This window comes from Corapipo altera, unplaced genomic scaffold (assembly GCF_003945725.1).
Source record: "Corapipo altera isolate COAL_440 unplaced genomic scaffold, ASM394572v1 23b, whole genome shotgun sequence".
NCBI classification, from domain to species: Eukaryota; Metazoa; Chordata; class Aves; order Passeriformes; family Pipridae; genus Corapipo; species Corapipo altera.
In genome coordinates this window covers 5,861,456-5,881,307 of record NW_020884885.1, presented here as the reverse complement: position 1 = coordinate 5,881,307, position 19,852 = coordinate 5,861,456, and the positions used below count along the sequence as shown (strand labels likewise).

At 38.6% G+C, this 19,852-nt stretch overlaps 1 protein-coding gene across 9 annotated transcripts in view; it reads left to right on the top strand.

Moving 5' to 3' along the window:
- DPF3 (double PHD fingers 3) overlaps window positions 1–19,852 on the top strand; it is a 168,341-nt gene that overhangs the window by 125,548 nt on the left and 22,941 nt on the right. For 5 of the 9 annotated variants that reach the window (XM_027641929.1, XM_027641930.1, XM_027641928.1 and 2 more), the window contains one exon: window positions 2,680–2,808. In XM_027641929.1, coding sequence (XP_027497730.1) covers window positions 2,680–2,808 — 129 coding nt within the window. Of the gene's footprint in view, window positions 1–2,679; window positions 2,809–5,613; window positions 7,013–11,364; window positions 13,374–19,852 lie in introns of those variants that run through there. The other 4 variants (XR_003527468.1, XR_003527467.1, XR_003527466.1 and 1 more) reach the window with 2 other exon arrangements.

Here is a 19,852-nt window from a genome sequence, read left to right as displayed (position 1 = left end):
CTGTGTATTACTTTTCATGCCTGGTATCTCTATCACACTCTATCTGTGTAGGTCAGGTCCATATTTGTAAGTGATGAGCAATAAGTAACCACATAGGCACTCACATTAAAATTTAATTAAATTGGAAGAAAAGAATGGAAAAAAAAAAGCATGGAAAAGAGAGAAAAGAAAAGAAAAGAAAAGAAAAGAAGAGAAGAGAAAAGAAAAGAAAAGAAAAGAAAAGAGAAAAGAGAGGCAATCAAAAGCCATGCTTATTCCCTTGCCAACAGCCTCGGAGAATCCCTTCAGCTTCACCATAGTCAGAAAATACCCTTCACCTCTCCCACACACCTCAGACAAATTAATGAGTGTTTGTATTTTCACAAAGTCCCCCTTTCCATTTCCAGTTTGATAGTCAGTGGATCTTAGGGTCATAATCCACACTGAAAAAAATTAAGTCAGTATATGCAGAGTGTTAAGTCAATTATACCATTATGAGCAGCGGCAGAAGTGGAGACTCTTTCCTAAGTCTGCTGGCTGTTACCCCGAATGCTTGTTTTTATTTGTGGCCTCACCACAGAATTGTTGTGTGTTTGTGAGTAAGCCAGTTCACCACTCTACCTCCAAGTCTTTCATCTTTAAAATGCAATGTGACCTCACCACAAGACTTAATTAGAGTCCAGAACACTTTGGTTAGAGTCAATGGCAAAAGAGGCTTTTGACCTCACCGAAGGTTAATAACAAGATCTTGGTATCTGTAAGGGACTTTAAGACACTTGGATGAAAGGTGAAGTAATGTAATAAGGAACAATAACCCAAAAAAGTCAGTGAATGCTGAGCTTGCTGAGTTTGCATTGCACATGGCCTGTCTGTAGATGCAGAATAATATAAAGATGTAATTACTTAACTTTTTCGAAATGTGGCTGCAGTGGGAAAAAGAAATGCTAGGGAGATCTGCTTTTTATATACAAAATACGTACAAGCAGCAACTTTATGATCATTTTGTTGCAGCTCTTAAAATGAGCTGGTGACTGGGCTTCCACCTGGTTCCTGTTCTTTTTTTGCTTATCTTGCATGCACATACTAAATGCCTCTCTGTGAACAGGCAAAATACTAATCCAACACTGCAAGCTTGTCTCTGGTTTTTAGAGAGCTATGGATCTGTTAACTAGGACCATTTCAGAGCAAAATCCATTGTTTAGTAAATACTTTCAGGGACTCAGTGACCATGCAGGAAGATATTGCTGTATTTGCAGCCTTATGAGTTTTAATTTTCTTCTTACTTCCACCTTTCCTGCAATCATTCAGTTACCGAACTCCAAAAAGTTCAGCTAATCAACAGCTGGAAATAAATTAATAAATAGATGCACCAAAACAGAAAAACAGATTGAACTTGGAGGAAATTTTAATTTTAAGTGTATGTCTTGGACTGTTACCAGAAGCCCTTTAGAATGTCATTGTTCTTTGGGGGAAATTTGAATGTGGACAAAAAGACCATTAATAAAGGCTGTCAAAACATCTGTTAAAAATCTTCAAGTTATAAAATATGCATTAAACAGATAATTAAATATAGATGATACAGTTTAAAGTTCTTAATTTTTTAGTTTGTAGAAATCTTCATGGGGTAGGCTTAGGCTAGGTATTCTACTGGATTTTTTAAGTTCAAAGAGAAGAAACAAAGGCAAAGACCAATCATTCCCTCCACTCCCTTGTCCCTTCCCCAGTTCCTAGTTAGACTGTACAGGAACAAGAAGTTTTCCCTCTCTGGAGAGCAGAGGAGAAAAATGGCAGTTGTGAGCAAGAAAAAAAGCACATTTCTGTTCTGGTCAACTCAGAGGAATGCAAAAGACCTCTGCCCTTCTCTCCTAGGGGATCTGTCCCCTCCTCTACTTAAGACCAATGTGTGTTTGCTCCTTTCCAACTATTCCTAGCTGAAAAATAAGAATATATAACCTCCCTCCTTTTTTTCTTGACTGAAAGATTTTTTAACTCTGTTGGCTGTGACGTCTGCCCCAGGCTGATTCTGCACCTGTGTTGGGGGCTGGATCTGCTGCCCTCCCTGCTAATCCCAGGGGACATGACTGCTGCAGGTGGCTTAAGCCTTTGGCAAAACACCCCAAATGGCTTTGCCTGTGAATATTCATGAGCATTTCGACCAACTTTTTGACTAAGGACACCTTGCCACATAGAGATGTAGTTCTCTAAAAACCTGCTTGAAATAGAACCAGTAAGGGTTCCTGTCCCCGCAATCTCCCTGCTGTTGGTTTTTGAGTTTTGGAGGTTGTATTTTTCCGTTCTGAATTTGTATTTTGTGGGTTTACAATGATGAGTGCTGCCTGAAAACCAGGCTTGGCTTACTGACAGCATAGGTCTGATTCTGCATTAGAGGTTGTCTCTATGCCTGTACGTGTTACAGGGTCCCTGAACTTTAAAGACATATCTGGAAGCACGTCCTTGTGAGAGAGCAGCCTGACTGGGATTATAAAGGAAGTGGTGAAGGGCATTTCAGGCAAAAAGAGATACAATAGCGGGTGTACTTAAAATGGAGGTGGCTTATGCAGTTCATTTTTTGTTCTGATTGACAATGTTTTGGGAAGACAGTGGCCTGCAAACTCACTGAGTTAACATCATATCAGGTAGAAGGGGGAAATGTCCAAATGAGTGCTCTTTGAGTAAATCTGATTTCTAACCTGACTGCAGCCCAGAAAGGACCAGATGGGGTCATCATTCCCAATAACTACTGTGACTTCTGCCTTGGAGGCTCCAATATGAACAAAAAAAGTGGTCGGCCTGAGGAACTTGTATCGTGCTCAGACTGTGGGCGCTCTGGTAAGTGACTCCTTCTTGTATCTTTCTTGTACAAAGGCATTTGTGTGATTTGTTTTTTGCACCTTCTGAAGATTTTGAAGAAAGGCAGCACATTTGGGAAGGGATAGAAAATGAAATCTTACCTCTTCTCTGTGTTTGTGGGAAAGGATGACTGGGAAATTTTCTGTCATAAAACCTATTGTTGGATTCACATTTTTAAGCTAATGGGGTCTTATGAAATAATAAAGTTTCAATGTATTTATTGGCTTTTGGGAACATTGGTACATGTATTAGTTGTTCTTCACACGGAAGGAGAAAATCCTATGACAATGTTAAAGAATGGTTTCTGTCTTCAAATGCTACAATTACAACTATGAATTACTTACAAGGTTTATGAAAGTTGCATGACAAGCATTTCCATTGATTACACATTTCATGCATTTCTTCATCCAAAAAAGAAAGAGGGAGGAAATTATAGGGTAGGGGTGGGGGTAGCTGTCAAGAATTATCCTCTTACAAGATGACTATCATTAGTTTTGTTTAAAGAGATTTTTATTTCTCCCTTTTCTTCCCTTCTCTCTTTTTAAATGTAGGCAATTGTGTCTTTCCCATTCTCAGTTGTCTTTATTTCTGGGTTGTTGTTTTCTTCCTTTTTTTCTTTCTTTTTTTTCTCTTTGTCTTTTTTGGGAAATTTTCTACCAGTTGAACAGTTATTTATAGCTCATGTAGGAGGTGGTGGCAATGGTAGAGGGAATACAAGACTTTTAACAACTGCATATTCCAGCTTTGATCCAAGTTTTCAGTTGTGGTATTTTTGTACAGTGGTGATACTAGTGGTGATAAGACAATCATATGGAAATCTGAAAACCAAAGAGGCCTTGAAATTCAGTATGGCTGCTGCTCCTTCTGTACTGTAGTCATTGAAAGATGTCTGTTGCTTTGTGGCTGAAATGCGATGTGCAATTTTTTCATGCCAAGGAAATGGCCTTTTTATGCTCCTGCTGAAATTCATAGAAAGTCTATTACTACATTCAATGGGAGAAGGACTAGACTCTCAATGACAAATTGCCTTCTGCAGTTGTTGTGACCTCTGAGGATATTCTGAAATGATACTGACTGGTCACCAGAGGATCAATGGCAACCCCTTTGGTTTTCTCCAGGGGCATCCTTACAAATGCTGTGCTGTCAGGGACATGGACCTTTTAGTGTGTATGTGATTGCTTTGTAATAATAGAAAGAGGAAGTTCACAAGGGCTGTGGTGCCATCTTGGAAGATCATTGCTCTTCTCCTTGATTGTTATATTACAATATAACTAATTTCAGCATTGTCCTGATATGGCACAGTGAGATAGATCTATATTTTATTGCTATTTAAACATTGCTATAGTGATTATATCAGAATGTAACACAAATACATTAATTGCCTTGATTTCTTAGTGTGATAGAACAGGTAGATCAGCACATAACCTAAATTGTGCAAAGTCAGTTCCCTTAAACATTATCCTTGTACAAATTCTGATCCACTTGAGTCATTCATAGGGGTCTGCAATGCTGTGACTGATGTGTGATGAAAGTGATTAAGGTACAACCACACACTAATCTCTAAACTAAAACAATGAAACCTTTTTGGTGGCTCCCATCTTTCTTGATAATGGAGAAAATTTCTGAAAGAGAGCTTATGGAAATTATATTGTTTTTTCTGTTCACAAAGTCAGTGAAATCACATATCTACAAGGTGATTCACCTACCAGTTATTTTGCTATATCCATTGTCTTTTTTTTTTGTGAACAGTATTTAATTCTTTGTGTCTCAAACAATGCAGTGTACTTCTTATATGGCTGATTCCTTGTAGCTGGAACAGGGACCAAATGGTTGCTTAATACCATTCACTGTTTCTGAATAAGAAAATAGCTGTTCCCTAAAATCTCACACTTGAATTTTGCTGGGCCAGTCTTTCTTGAAGAGGGAATTTGAAGGCTGTATTATTAATCACATCACAAGTTTGATTGAGAGCGAATATAAATCTCAGTTTTGCAGATTTCAGTATTTGACTTCTCTTTTTAAGAGTCTTGTTGTTGTTGTTGTTGCAATTATTGATGTCCGGTGTGGAGAATTTCCTGCTCCATACTGAAAGTTGGATTGACTCACACACATTTGAACTTTTCAGTGTTCCCCAAGATGGGTCATTCCTCATCTCAGTTGTTTTAGTTGTTGAACTGTATATATTAGTTTTGGAGGTTTTTTTATTTTTGAAGGACATGCCATGGAATTTGCATAACAGTATTGGTTAAAGCTAATTTCACTTAGTCTTCAAAATGTATTTCATTTTGTCTACCGAAGAGGTTCTTTAGGCTCAGGTGAAGCATGGGGACAAAAAGTAGTCCTGAGACTGATGAGGTTTACGTTTCTATAGCAGTAAATTTGTGACAGTTGATGCCAGTCTGAAGTCATCGTGCTTAGAGCTAACAGTGTTTAATTACTTATATGGTCTAAAAATATTTAAAAATTGATCTCAGTAATCATGAGGAAATATTTTACTGTCTTTTGAAGAGAGGAAAACATGATTAACCCTTTCGCTGCTGTAGCTATGGGCACCTGTAGTGTTTGTAGATGTCTTTTCTTTGAAGAAGAAACTGATCCTTTGTTATTTCTCTTACTGCAGTTCTTCCTAAGCTATGTTGTTGAGGTGTGCGGGCACATACAAGCACACACCTATGAGCTCGATAGTCTGATTTTTTTAATGATAATTAAATGATAATTAAAAAAATTATGATGATAATGCCTGTTGCTTAACCCATGTGCTGATATATTCATCATACATGTCAGCTCATTTGGGAAGAGAAGGCAGGAGGGATGAAGCAGCGCCAGCACGCACTACGGAGGACTTGTTCGGTTCCACGTCAGAAAGCGACACCTCGACCTTTCATGGCTTTGACGAGGACGATGCAGAAGAGCCTCTCTCGAGCCGAGGAGGTGGCTGTGGTGGCAGCTCTCCCTCTGCAGACAAAAAGGGTGGCTGCTAAAATAACTAAAAAGACACAGAAACTCTGAACTATTTGCTGTCCTTTTTACTACTAAGATTATTATTACCTTTTTCTTTTTTTAATTTTAGGTCCTTGGGTTTTTTTGTTATTGTTGTTGTTGTTATTTTTGTTATTTTTGTTGTTTTTCCTGTGGGGTGTACACTGAAAGCACAAGCTTTTAAAGCTCTTGACAACTACTTTGAAGAGACAGAAGGTTTTGATTTTCCTGTTTTCTTGAGGGTTTTGTTTTTATTTTTTTTTCATTTTAATTTGATTTTATCCCACCTCCCCTCCTTCTCTTTCTCTTTGGAAACATAAAAAGTGGATTTAATATTTTTTTTAATAGTGAGCAGAGTTGATTTTCTTGTCTTTTAATATATATATCGGCAAACCACAAAAAATACAGATGGGTTGGATAACAGAAAGCAAACCCAAATAGGTTTTTTTAATTATTATTATTATTTATATATTCTATATATTATTAGAAAACTACTTTTTAAAAAAAAATAGAAAAAGAAACAAAAAAGCAATGGATGTCTACTTGATAATAGAACTGTTTCTAGAGAACCACTGTGGGCGGACTCTATCAGGGGACAAGGAAACCCTTGATATGATGGCTTCTGCGTTTTGAGATTTTGCACTTACTGTAGCACATGGAGTTTGGCTCTTCTTGTACACCTGCTATGCTAACAGCCAGAAAATACAACAGCACCATTGAAGACTATGGCCTTGGGGAACACATTTCCATCTCCTTTGGACACCTTTACACTCAATAGATCTCTTCCTCCCTGCACCCCTTCATGTCTTCCTCACGCCGTTCTACTTCTTTTTTTTTTTTTTTCTTCACTTTTCACTTCATGGACAGCAATTTCCAAGCATAGGGATGGAATACAAGTGGCAAGTCATAGGCGTCACAGACAAAACAGATGGAGGAGCAGAATCATGGAAGAAATCATATGGAAAAATACCTCACCTATACTTTTCTTCCCATTTTTAAATTTCAATTGACAGCATTTTTTCCTGTGTCGCCCTGTTTTTTCTCTCTGTAGTGTCTCGTGAGAGACTTTATTTGCTTTTTAATAGCTTCTTTTGAAAAAAACCAAAGCAATACTAAATAAAGTTCCAAGGGCAATGGAGAAGAGAGTGACTCCCTTTCCAGCGACTTTCCCAGAGAGGAGGAAACATGCAGCAGGATTTGAAAGGTATGTCTGAACTGAAATGTCTTTCACTCAGTTGTGAAATCTCTGTGCCCTGGATTTTCAACAGAAAAATCTGAAATGTTACAGATTTTAAAAACTGAAGTTCAAATTTATTTTTTCTGATACTCCTGCCCTTCAATCCCTGCACTTACATTTGTGGCATTAGTATCATATTCTCTCCCTTTAAATTTTTTTTTCTTTTGCTTGCTACTTTTTGACATGCTCATGTGAACAGCAGGGAAAATAGAAAAGGAGCAAGCACCTAGAAATGCTCTAAATCCACAGTAAACAAACAACAGGATTTCTTGCATCTGTCTTGCATCTACTTCTTCTATCCATGCAGAAGTCGTGTCATACAAATTAGAAGGTTAAGAAAAGTTTAAATGTTACCCAGTGTTCCTCAAAATACAGTCAGAGTAAGCTTTGACAGGGAAAAGCTTACAGAAGTAATGAAGACTTGAATTATTATCTTGACTTGAAAAAGAACTCAGTTTTCATTGGTCTGCCTTTCACTGCCTGAGGGGTGTAGGCCTGACACACCTGGAACCAGCCAGCTGCACCTGGCCTGTGGTGCAGGATGGCACTACACAGCTCAGCACTTACTAAGCCCTATATTTACCCAGCTTCTTCCATGCTGTGGCAGCCCATGCTGAGCTCTACGCTGATATGCTGACTATAGTCCTTGCAGCACCTGAACTAGGTAGCTGAAACCTACCCAAGTACATCTTTCTGAAGAACTCCAATCACTGTATCCACTGCAAAATAGGCATACCCTAAACAGAATATTTTCCAAATGGAATCCTTACCATTGTCTTTTGTGAACTATGCCTAACACATTCTAGGCTCTTTTGGAATACAAACAATAATCAGATGCCCATAATTCATTAAGTCTTGATTTATTTTCATAAATGCAGTTACTGTAACAATGCACACAGTCTTAATCCTTTTGGAACCAAACCACACATCTTCATGACAACTGAGTAGCACAGTACCCTCAGAAAGAAGCCACAACAGCTCACAGAGTGCATAAAAATTTCCATCTGACATTTATTGCAGATAGCATAAAAAAATATCCATCGCCATTATTTATGTCATTAATGTGGATATGGATGGTCACTGGTTCAATATAGTCCTGAGAGAGGAAGGAAGATAAAATTAATTAATTGTTATTGAGAGAAAGTAGTTCTTGGATTCCTCAAGATGTCTTATTAGACTGAGATAGCCAACAGGAGTTTAGTCCAGCAGGCTGAGCAGCGTGGTACTGACCATAGGAAGGCATTGATCATAGAGAGGAAATGAAGATGTAGAGTTGGAAGCTAAAAGAGTACTTGTTTAAGCTGGGTTGTAAAGTAGTGTTAACAGTGAATATTGAATGAGGTGTTGGTATGGAATTGAAATATTCTCAGGACATGTAGTGCTGGAGTGAAGTCTGGGAACAGGGAAAGGAGGTTGGTAGCTCCTAAGCTGAAGATGAAAGCAAAGCAAAGGGGCTACTACACAAGACCCTCTGAGATGGACGAGGCAAAGATGACAATGTTAATGAGGCAGAAGATATACAGAAGGACATTTTGTAAGTGCAATTTAAAAAAAATTAAAAAACAAACAAAAAAACCTGTGAAAGAGGACCCTGACACTACCATAGCCAGTTCACTGATTAGGGAACTGCACAGTGTCAATTGTATCTTAAAGGACACATAGGTGTCAAAACAATCTAGCAAGGCATAAAAAGAATTTTCAATGTGAATTCTGGATTGTACCTAAAAGATCTTTGAAATCAGAAAGGAATGTGATGCTGTGTATTCCCCAGTGATTTCAGCAGTTCAATGAGACCAGCTGTTCTTCATAAAATCTTCAAAGTTGCAGCCCTTCAATTAACCACAACCCTGGCTATTTCAGTTCTCCTCCAAAGATGTCCTTCTTATTACAGGAAGGTTAGCACAAGACTTTCTAAAGAATGTCCTGAAACACCTGCTCCCACGCAAAACATATACCAAAATAAGACAGCTTCAATTGGAAAGGTGAATAAAGGGTGTTTTATTTCAGGCCCTAAATTCAGACTTTTCTGTGTTTAATCATATAAGCCATCTCCTCAAGTACCTTTCTACTGCTCTATACTAAAGGATCTCAGAAAACACACATAGTTTTCTGAGTTGTCCTCTGCTAACTCTGATTCACAGATGGGAACAGGAGAAAAAAGGAAGTGATGTGCTGCTTGAGCAGCTGAAAGGGGAGAAGAAAGGCTATGTAGATTGTGCACTGATCCTCAGCCTACTCCCTTTTGTAGCACTTTATTAGTTGAAATTTTGGCAGGGACAGACCTCAGCTCTTTCACAAAAATAGTATAAAATTTTAAGTATAATAATATGTATTAGGAAATTTTTAAGAAGATACAGGTTTCTGGCATTGAAGTTAAAAAGTAAAAGTGAGGAATGTGGCAGAACAGCAATGGAACTGAAATCTGATTTGCTTCAGTTTGCGTCTCTTCCCTTTGCCCAGGCACCCCACAGTTTTGTGGGCTGGGTATTTATTTCTTTAATATGTAATGGTGCCGGGAATAATAACATATGTATGTGGTAAGGTCATAAATAATGAGCATAGGCTGCTGAAACAAGGGTCAGAGAGAACTTTGCCATTGACTTCAGAAGCATTACCACTGGGCTTTCTTAGCTATTGCTTTTATTGAATGAAACCTTTCTGTTAATACTCTTGCTAGTATGGTGTAGACAAGCTCCAAGATGGCCATTTGTTTCAGCAGAATGTGTTACTAGAATCCCTTCCCCACATTGTTTTGCCTTTGAGATTTTACACTAGTTATTCATTTTGAGTTCTAGTTTGCCATTTTACAGACCTCAGCTTAGGCTCTTGATTGAAGACAGAGACTCAGTTTGCTGCCTACTGATGCATGGAGCAAATGAGAAATGCACCCAAAGAGTCACTGAATCTGGGCTGTGACGTTCTCTCCTGCCCACTTTGCCTTCTTTTGGTTAATTCTTACAATGATATTTTGAGATGGGCCCTGAAATTATAGTTCAAATACCATAAAACTATGGACCTTTCAAAGCCTGGCTCCTTGTGCAATTTTCCTCTCCCCCATGGCAGAGGCATTCATGGCATTCAGTTTTACTGAATCAATTCCTCAAGCAAACATTGAATTGACCCCACTGGGAGTCATCTTACTATAAAAGCTCCAAAATCTGCCCAGTGTCTTTTGTGCTGCAACATATGTAGATGTTTCCAATAAACACCCATTTCATATTCTCTGTTTTTTGGGGTTTTTTTCTTATTTACATGAAATTTGTAGCTATGAGTATATGTAAAGTATGAGGCACATACATGTGTTCATGCTGGCATGGGGTTGTTTTGACAAATCTTCACAGTGCAGGAATGTATCCAGCCTGAATTTTTGCTGACTGAGCCATTACAATAAACCCACCAATCTTTGTTCTCCTTGCCAGATATCTACAAGTGTTGAAAAAACCCCCAACCTATGTAAATACCATAGAATACTGAAATTGGGTCAGAACTATTTTCATGTCCCTGTTTGTATTTCCATGAGTGCTAAGTTTCCAATTTCAGAGAAGACAAGTTGTAATAATATCTAGAAAAAAACCCCCAGCTGTTGGGATTTCAACATAGCCCTCTTAAGCGGATGCTGCCAGTTCATATCTTTGACTTATTCTTTTGGTCACTGGCAGCTTCTAAGATTTTGGACCTTTGTATAGTCCAGAACTGATATGAAAGATGTGGGGAAGACATGGGGGGAGGCACTTGCATTTTGTGGAAATAAAGAGATTATTTTATTTGCTATCTAATCCTGTTCAGTAGCTTAGCAGCATGTAACTTAGTCAATTCATGGAATAAATGCAATGCAAAATGCAATCTTTCACTCTTTCCAGGAGTTATCACATTGCTGCCACCCCATGAGTATTGTTCAGACTTCTGAAAATGTCTTTTGTGCCATGTTGCATACACTTGTGGCTCCCTACAAATAATTCATAATATAGCAAGGTAATCAGAGCAGGATTTCATAAGCAAAGGTCTTACCCTCAATGAAAAGACAGTTATCTAAGCTGAATGATGAAGGTCATTTAATGTTGTTCACAATAAGAAAGATTGACTGGTTCAGTGCCTTTCTCTTGGATATGCTCTTTCATATCTGATTTGTTTGTTTGTATTAATTTATGGCTTCCATGATCAGTTGAAACTGAGTCTGTTGAGTTACATTTTCAAAGAACTAGAAGGTAATCAGTGTTGGAATTTTGGTTTGTGCTGCTTCTGTTTTTTCTCTGAAAACTTGCTTTTGTTGTCTGTTTGAGTTTGTTTAGTTTTACTTTGTATTGCCTTTCCCTCTGCAGTCAGCCCTGCCCTCATGGACTCCAGCATCCTTCAAGCAAGACATTTCAGAAGACCAAGAGAAGCCAGGATGCTTTGATACTTCTTTCCTTGCCCTGACTCTTCTGTACCTGTGTTCCATCTGGCACAGGAGCCTGGACTGTGGGAAGTTGGCTGCCAACTGTTGAGAGAAGTCCTGGGGATGCCCTAAGCTGGTGCAATACAAAGAAGTTTTTTTGAAGTCTTGATTTCACTTTCTTTTAAGTGTGTGTATAAACCCAGGTCAAACTGGAATTGATCTACAGTAGAACTGACTGAAAAACAAACAAACTGAAAAAGACAACTATTTTATTTATTTCGATATTTAAGAAAGAAAAGAAGTGCTAAAGTTGCACAGTATTTTTGTTTGAAATACATTTTACTTCAAATTTTAAATGCAATTTTGTGAAGACATGAAATTTTAAAAAGCACTTACTGTAAAATAAAGACTGAATATTTACTTTGAGGAAAAAACTTTTTTTAAATAATGAAAATAAAGGTCAACTCTGCTCTCTTGCTTTAAAGAAGCCATTCATACATGTGCTGTGTATCTTTGTTTTTTGAAAATTGGATGTGGTAAGTGAAGATTGTTCTGGTTTACTTTCTCCTTAATAATATTATCCTGTTAGATGCTTAAAACTTACTTTGCTGTACTGTGTTAGGCACAAATCTAAACAAAAACTGTTGGAGTAGCAAAGACCAGGCTCAGTCACTGAATTTTTTTGTTACCAGATTTTATGTCTGTTTCAAAGGACTGTCTTCTCCCAACAGGATTGATGTGTCTCTTCTGCATGTTAAAAGAGGTTTGCTCTTGAGCAACTCTGAGAAATACTTCTGCTGAAAGAGGGGTTTCAAAAATGAAAGCAACTCTGTTAATTTTGGTATTATTTTTTGCTTTGGTAATTCCACAGCTCATTGTGATTTGTCTGTAAAGGAAGTATCTCAATGTTAAGTGCTCTTGGCATGGATCTTTCTGTCAAGGATTATGCCAGTGTAGAAAACTTGTTTACTTTAGCCCTTCCTTAAGTGGTAGTGGACTTTGAAAAGTGTACCGGTGCACCCATATGTCAGCAGCAAGCAACAGGGGTTACTCAGCTGGAGAAGAATGTGAGTTCCCACAGCTGCAATTCTAAATTGTCCTGTGAGGCAACAGTGAGGGATGTTCACACCCCAAATTCTAAGTTGTGAGGCATTTTCTCAGTGAAAAAAAAAAAGACGTTCTGCTTCATACAAGCACTGGAGGGTTTTGTTGGCTGCCAAATCTGCTCACAAAGGATAGCACAGCACTGTTAGTGTCATGTGTGATGCAGTGTAGTAGAGATGCAGGATAGTGTTGTGTCCTAGAAGAGTATTGGACTTGGCTCTCAGATTAGCTTCTCCTCTGTAACAGGGGTGCCAGATGTCTGACACCCCTATTACAGAGGAGAGGCAAACTGAGGGCAAACCATACCAAAAAGTATTAGTATAGACACCCAGGGTATAGACAGAAAAAAATTAGCTTTGTTTATGTGGCTTAAGTTGGCTTTCAGAGGGAATAAAGCTATGTCTACAAAAATTCATCGTGGCTAGGTGAAGCTGCCCCTGCATCGTGTTTCTTGCACACCTAGAGCTCAAACTCACATCAGTAAGAAGTTTCCATGTGTCAGTAGCAGAAGATTTTGTACCCTTCTCCCTTCTCCTTCTCCTGTTTCTTCCCAAATTAACTCATAGGGCCAAAAATAGTCATGTAAGATGTCCAGTAGACCTGAATCCTGCTCCAGCTAAATTAAATGACAAAATTTGTGTCCTCATTGAGCTCTTTAGCAGGATGGGCTTGTTTTGTTCATTTTGTTGGTTTCTAAACTTGCGGTGGTAAACGGCCTCTAGAGAAAAAAAAATAAATTCATTTCATCAAAATATAAGACGCACAACTGTAATGAAGATTTTTAAACTGTAGGGTCTCTGTTCAGTTTGTGTAATATTCCTTCGAAATAAAAGTTCTGCTTCCAATGTCCCTACTGTATATTCCTCTGTAAATACTACTTTATCGAACCAATTCCACAAGGTCTTTTTTAGTACAAATAATCTTCTTTTAAAAAGACATTGTTGAGTACTTGTACATATACTTTTCTAAACTCTCCATTGTTTATAATACTCTCTTTGAAGCTTAAAATAAAACTTCCTCCTCTATTAATTTTGTTTCCCTTTTCCATTTTGTAAATTATTACTTTTGTCCCCAGATTTTTGTTTTGGTATTTCTTAATGAACCATTACATTAACTAAGAATTATCTTCATTTTTGTCTTTACTTTCTCTTCTCCATTCATTGGACTGCAGAAACTGGTCCTGTTGCTTGCTATAGTGAAGGTAGGCAGGAAATCAAAAAGTGCTTTTGTGTAGGACTCATTTTAAGAGGTTTTTCTATCATTTGGTGATAATAGAAGATCTTCCTAAAAGTGTTTGTATTTTAATAGTCTTCTTCATGAGATTAACAGAGATGCATTAAGGTAATTTCGAATCAAAAGTGGAGTCTATATTATATGATACCTGTTTGTATAGATTTTAGTGACACTGCTTAAAGATTCCTGCACCTACCTATGCTGTTTCTAATCCAGTCATTGGAGTAACTGGAAACTGTGGTTCCCTTTGCTGCATTTTACAGTGCTGACATGAATCTTCCCTTTCCCTTTGCATATATTAGATTAATGGTATGGTTGTATAGAATGGAAAGAGAAAGAGGAAATACTGTTTCAGATTAGATGCCATCTTTTTAGGAAACTCTGTGTGTGACCTCTTCCCTGATATGCTTTGCTGTTATTTTTTATGAAGCTCTGTTGTACCTGCCTGATTTTTAAAATCTGCATGTGATAGAGTGTGTTTCTTTGCAGCAGAGAATTAACTCTCCTTGATCATCTTTTATAGCCTTTCCCTATAAAGTTTTATTTTTCACATGGTATTTCAATTTCCATTAGTGTTTTGTTTCTTCACTCTTCCTTCAGGTGACTATGACTTGAAAACTTCACTGCTTGTCTTCAGACCTTATCTTTACCTGAGCAAGGCCTTTGGCCAATTCACAGAAATAATTTGTATTATTTGACCTGTAGTAACTGATTTTGAACCCCCATCCTAATACTCTCTCCAATTTAATAATGTCAAAGCATGAATATATGCAATCTCTTGTTTCACCAGTTAGCACTTATACTCAGTCTACGCGTACGTTTATTTACTTGATTGGAGAGAGGCATCATGCATACTGCAGTAATTAACTTTTCTCAAGGTACACTCTAGAATTACAAGAAGTTCTTTCTCCCTTCTGACCTTAGCAGACTCTTGTCAAGAAAGTAATCTAAAAGGGTTCATACCAATTTTTGTTTTTTCATTGGAGGAAGGAGGAAACAAAAAGGCAGTTTCAGCTGCCTTTGCTGTCCTCATTTACTGTGGCTCTTGGGAACCTGTTTGAGTTCTAATAGAACAGTTCATGGACTCCTTACTGTATTGTCCTCAGCTGTTCTGTGGCTGGGCACTGGGGCCCAGAGGCAGCTGAAAAGACAGGGTAGGGTGCTATCTGTATTTCTGAGCCATGCTGAGAAGGTAGCTGTGGTAGTCTCCTTAGAGTTTACATTAAGTGATGGGATTGATGGGTTTAAAGCCCCTCCTAACAAGTTCCAGTTTCCTTTCTGTGATTTGATCTCAGATACTCTTGCAACAATCTGAGCTGCAGGCCTACAGAACTACTTTTCTGTAAGGATTCATGGGGGGCAAGTAATTTTTTTTTCCTACCCAAAATCAGAGAAAGGGAGGGAGGATATATGATGGATGAATGCATGGAAGGAAGGAAGAAAGGAAGGAAGGAAGGAAGGAAGGAAAAAGGCATCACTACACTTTTCTTGTTCAGTAGGTCATCTCCCATTCTCAGTTGTCATTTTCATTGTCTCCAGTGTGAAAGATGCACTTTATTTTTTTCTTCTTTTAAGCCACAGGCCTGGAAATAGAAATGTTCTAAACAAAATTTTAATTTTGCAGAAATTATCTGAACAGAAAAAAATACCGCTGTTCCCTAAGTCCCTGAGCAGATTTATGCTGGCATAAATAAATGTTATTTTCCCATTTAGAGAATGGCTCTTGCCAGTGAGAGTGAGACATGGCAGCAGGAGTGAGTAAAAATGTCTGCTAGCATTGTGGAAGTAAATGGGTACCCCCAAAACCAAGGTTTCTCTGGGCTGAGACCGAGATGAAGGCTGGCAAAGCTGAGGGCTGGGATCCTGAGCTCTCTGGGTGGAATAAAAACAGCATCAGCTAATTTGCTTTAACCTGAACTAGAATATTGCACTAGTTTAAGATTTATTCCAAACTTTTGCCTGCAATCAGATAAAAATTTGCATCCTGGATCTGTGAGCCCTGCTTGTATTTAGGTCCATCAGCCTACCAATGATAAAAAGCCCCTATAACACTTTGTCTCTGAAACCAAGCTTGTAATGCTCATTAGCAATGACATAGACTTCTCAGTATCCCGTCCCATTCATGGTGTTGAAGATGGATAAGACCTCAACTACATAAAGCAATGACTACTCCCCTTAGCTTTGTCTGGGTTTGTCCAAACTGTAGCTTGATGTTTCTAAGATCTCCACTATCCCTTGGAAATTATTGTATAAAGATTGTATTTTGTTTGCTGCACTAAAGCTGGACATTTGCCACAGTTAAGTCCTATCTTTGATTTTAATGACGTAAGATGAGAACCATCCATCTGTGGCACCTTAATTTCACCAGTATATTTTTTAAGACTTGACTGTATTTTCTGCTGTTTCAACAAAGGCTTTTGCTATGTGTGTTAGAAACTTACACTATCTCTCATCTGTTATTTCATGTCTTCGTAGCCTGTAATTCCTCATGATTCCATGGTGGGTGGACCATGGTGGGAGTAGGATGGCATTTACCTTTAAAAAACCATATATTTCCGGAGCATGGTGTTATGGCTAATATTGCTGTCAGTAATTAGAAACAGTTTTGCTTAATGTTGCCTAAGACAGCTATGGTAACTTTAAATGATCTACAAACCAACAATGGCACTGCTATGGAAAAGGCAATACACTTTGAACATTGAAGCTGGGCAGTGGACTGAAGCTCTTGGAACTACTGCGGCCTGCCTCAGAGAGGCAAAGTCTTAGTGCTGAGGGGTTTGGGGTTTTTTTGAGTGAGGTTTCATTTCTCAGTGCTATTCACCTTCCATAATTCTCAGTAAGACCTAGTTTATATCTAGGTTTGTACAAATGTTAAGAGTAATTTTTTACTTGGATTGAAGCCCCTTATTAAGTTCCTTCAGCATTCTGGTGTTGGTGACTTCATTGTGGACTGCAGGAAGTGAGTGAACATGACCAAATCTTTCCGATACAGCCTCCTTTTTGAAAGAGATTAGAGATTTTAAATAATGCTGGAGATACTTTAATCAAGCATTGCTGAAGACTTAGCTTGATAAATTGCATTTTTGTCATTAGCCAACAGCCATTAACTTCTTCATATGATGATTTCAGGAATCAGTATTGAGGCCAGCTCTTCCAGGTGAGAGGAAGTCACTGGATGGGAAATAGTGGAAAGATGTACTGTCACTAAAGGGGTACTTTTATTTTAGTGTAGGCCAGTGTGACATAGCTTTCAAATTCATGTAGTACTTTGTGCAGTGAAGTTTACAGGGAGTGGTTTTCAGCCTATCTTTGAGAAATAAATTTTCCTGTTGGTACAAATCATAGTTGCTTCACATCAGTGCTCTGCTGGGAGTGGCTTAAATATGTAAAACAATACTAAAGTTTTTCCAGCCCATTCCCCAGGCTTAACAACTTGTTTTACAGTGTGGTACATTCTGCAGCGGATTCTGGCTCAGAAGTCTTATCTGTTGCTGGGATATCTGTACTTAAACTTCTTAAAGAACAGGTCCCAGCTCTTCTCAGGTCTTTCCATATTGACTGTATCTCTGAATGTGTCCATCAGCCTGGAGGCTTAGAAGAGTTCTTAACTGTCCACAAACTCTCTCTAGGTTGAATTTAGATTGCTGTCAGACTCTTCAAACATCCAGATAGTCCTTCATGTGAGAAGAGGACCTTTCCTGAGTTAGAGAGCTTTATTTCCCTTGCAAGGCAAGGTCAGCCTCTTCATTAACTAGCTCTCCAAGACCCCTTCCTCACTTCCATTAAGGGTGAGATTTTGAAAGTATATAGTGAGGTGAAAGAAAAAAGTCGAGATGAATTTCCTGAGGACATCCATACCCTTTATATTCATCTACGACTCTTTACATATTTTTGAGTCTAGCATTGTGTGAAGAAGAACTAGTCCCCATTAGGCTCAGTGCAGCTATCATGGAACTAGCTCATTTCTTGTTTAATCTGATGTGATACTTAGCTCTTATGAAGTATTAGTTGTGTAGGTTAGACCAGCACAATTCACTTGTTACAGGTTAAGGAATAGCCTGCACTTTGGCTTTGCTAATCTGGAGTGGAAGGTCTGGTGAGCCCTGAGGAAAGAGATCACAGATTTTATTCTGGTGGTTTTCCACTGAAAAACAAATTTTAAAAGCCTACTGTTTTTTTCATCTCTGGCAGCATTTTATTGGATATTTACTCAAAAAGGCCATTGAAATAACTGAACTGAAAAGGACCATGGTGAGGTTCTCCTCCTCCTTCAAAATGAAACATGTTCTCTTTTTCTCAATGAAATGACCCTTTTCCACTGCAAAGTGTGCAGGCCTGAATGAAACATTTCAATTTTTTACTTTCTTAAAAACAATTCCATCAAGCTCACTTTTGAAGCAAGGTACTGCTCCAAAATGAAAGTCTAACTTTTTGTTCATGAGACACTGGCGCAAAATGACTCACCCTTTGTGAAAAATCAGTTTTTTCCCTCTGCCACCTCTTAACCCTTCCTCCCCTCCCACTTGCTTTTGACTGAAACTACTTTGTTCAAATTCACTCCTTCACTCAGATGTTTAGATCACCCTGAAATTGCATTTTTTAGAGAGTAAACAAAGACATTTCACTCCCTCCTACGGCACTAATATTGATGCTTTGCAGAACGCAGTTATCTCTTACTTCCCTCTGGACATTGGTGTTGCTGGGACTTTGACAGAAAAGTGAAAACTGACTGCCTTGTTGATGAAATCTTTATTGGCACTTAAAAATTCCCAACCAAACAGGAATAAAATCAGTAGACGATGGGATTTTCCCAGCTTCTGACACTGCATTACAAACAGTGGAGAGTGTACATGGAGATCATTGCCTATTTGGCAGCTGAGAGGATTTCTTTAACTTAATTCTTTAACTTAACAAGAGACTGAAGTAACTTGCTCCAAATTGGTTTTGTTTCTGTTGAGTGAGGCAGTTACACTTATGTCTGAACATACAGTTACATTAGCAATAGTGTAAATTATGCTTGTGTGAGAAAGACAGATCTCTTGCATTTTCAACATCATTGTTCACATCAATTATCAACCATTTACCCATCCTGTGCTGAATTTCTTTACCTAGATGATATGTTACCTCACGTAACAGCAATGAGGTCACTGTGTATACAATGGCATGGTGTCTTCTGCATAGTTAAGTTTCTTTGATATTAAAATTATGACATTTAAATAATTTCTCTGGAGTTTGCCATTTGATTTGAAATTTCTAGAACTGTGCTGGCAGAGAATTAGTCTAGAGTCATTCCTTAATCTTTCTAGAAAGAAACTTAGTCCAGAGATTAGTAATACTCTCTCCTTTATCCCTTTCTCTAATTCATCACTGTAAACCCAGCCTATCCTGTTTCCAACTGACAGTTGATTTTATGGGATGGCTGTTTCATGGCTCATGGGTTAGATCACCTCTGAAGTTCTTCCCACAGTCCTTGATGCTTGAGGAGGACCACAGTGGTGCAGTGGAGATTGTCTTGATGCTCTCTGAACTGACTGGGTGAACATGGCCTGCTTTAAATGAAGAGGTGTCCATGTCATGACAAATTGCCTGAGTTGCACTTTCCCTCATAATCCCAGCTGAGAAACCCCTGTTAGAGCGCTCTGGGGAAATGATGTGTCCCATCCACTGCTGCCACCAGTCCAGTTTAGACACACTTTGTGTGAAAACACTGGAGTCTTTTTGAATGCTCCTTTGATATCATGGGAGCACTAGGCAGCACTGGGCATCCCTGCAGGCAGGCTGCCATCTATCTGGCTGTGTTAGTGGGGCAATTTAATACCAGAAACACTGGGGAAGGACCAGGTATTTGGACAGCAAATGTGTGTTCAAGCAGGTAGCAGAGTCCCTGTTATATTAAAGGGAGGGTGGGAGGGGCAGAGCTGATATCTTGTTTTGGGGGGGGTTGGTAACAAAGGCAATGCCACTCGGAAGGCTATTCAGGCTGCCATTTCCCTAGCATTTTAAATACCACCCCACTCCTCTCATTATAACTGGAGATTTTGGCTCTCCCAGGGGGGAGGAGATGTTCTAAATGGGCTGCCAGGGAGGTGGATTTA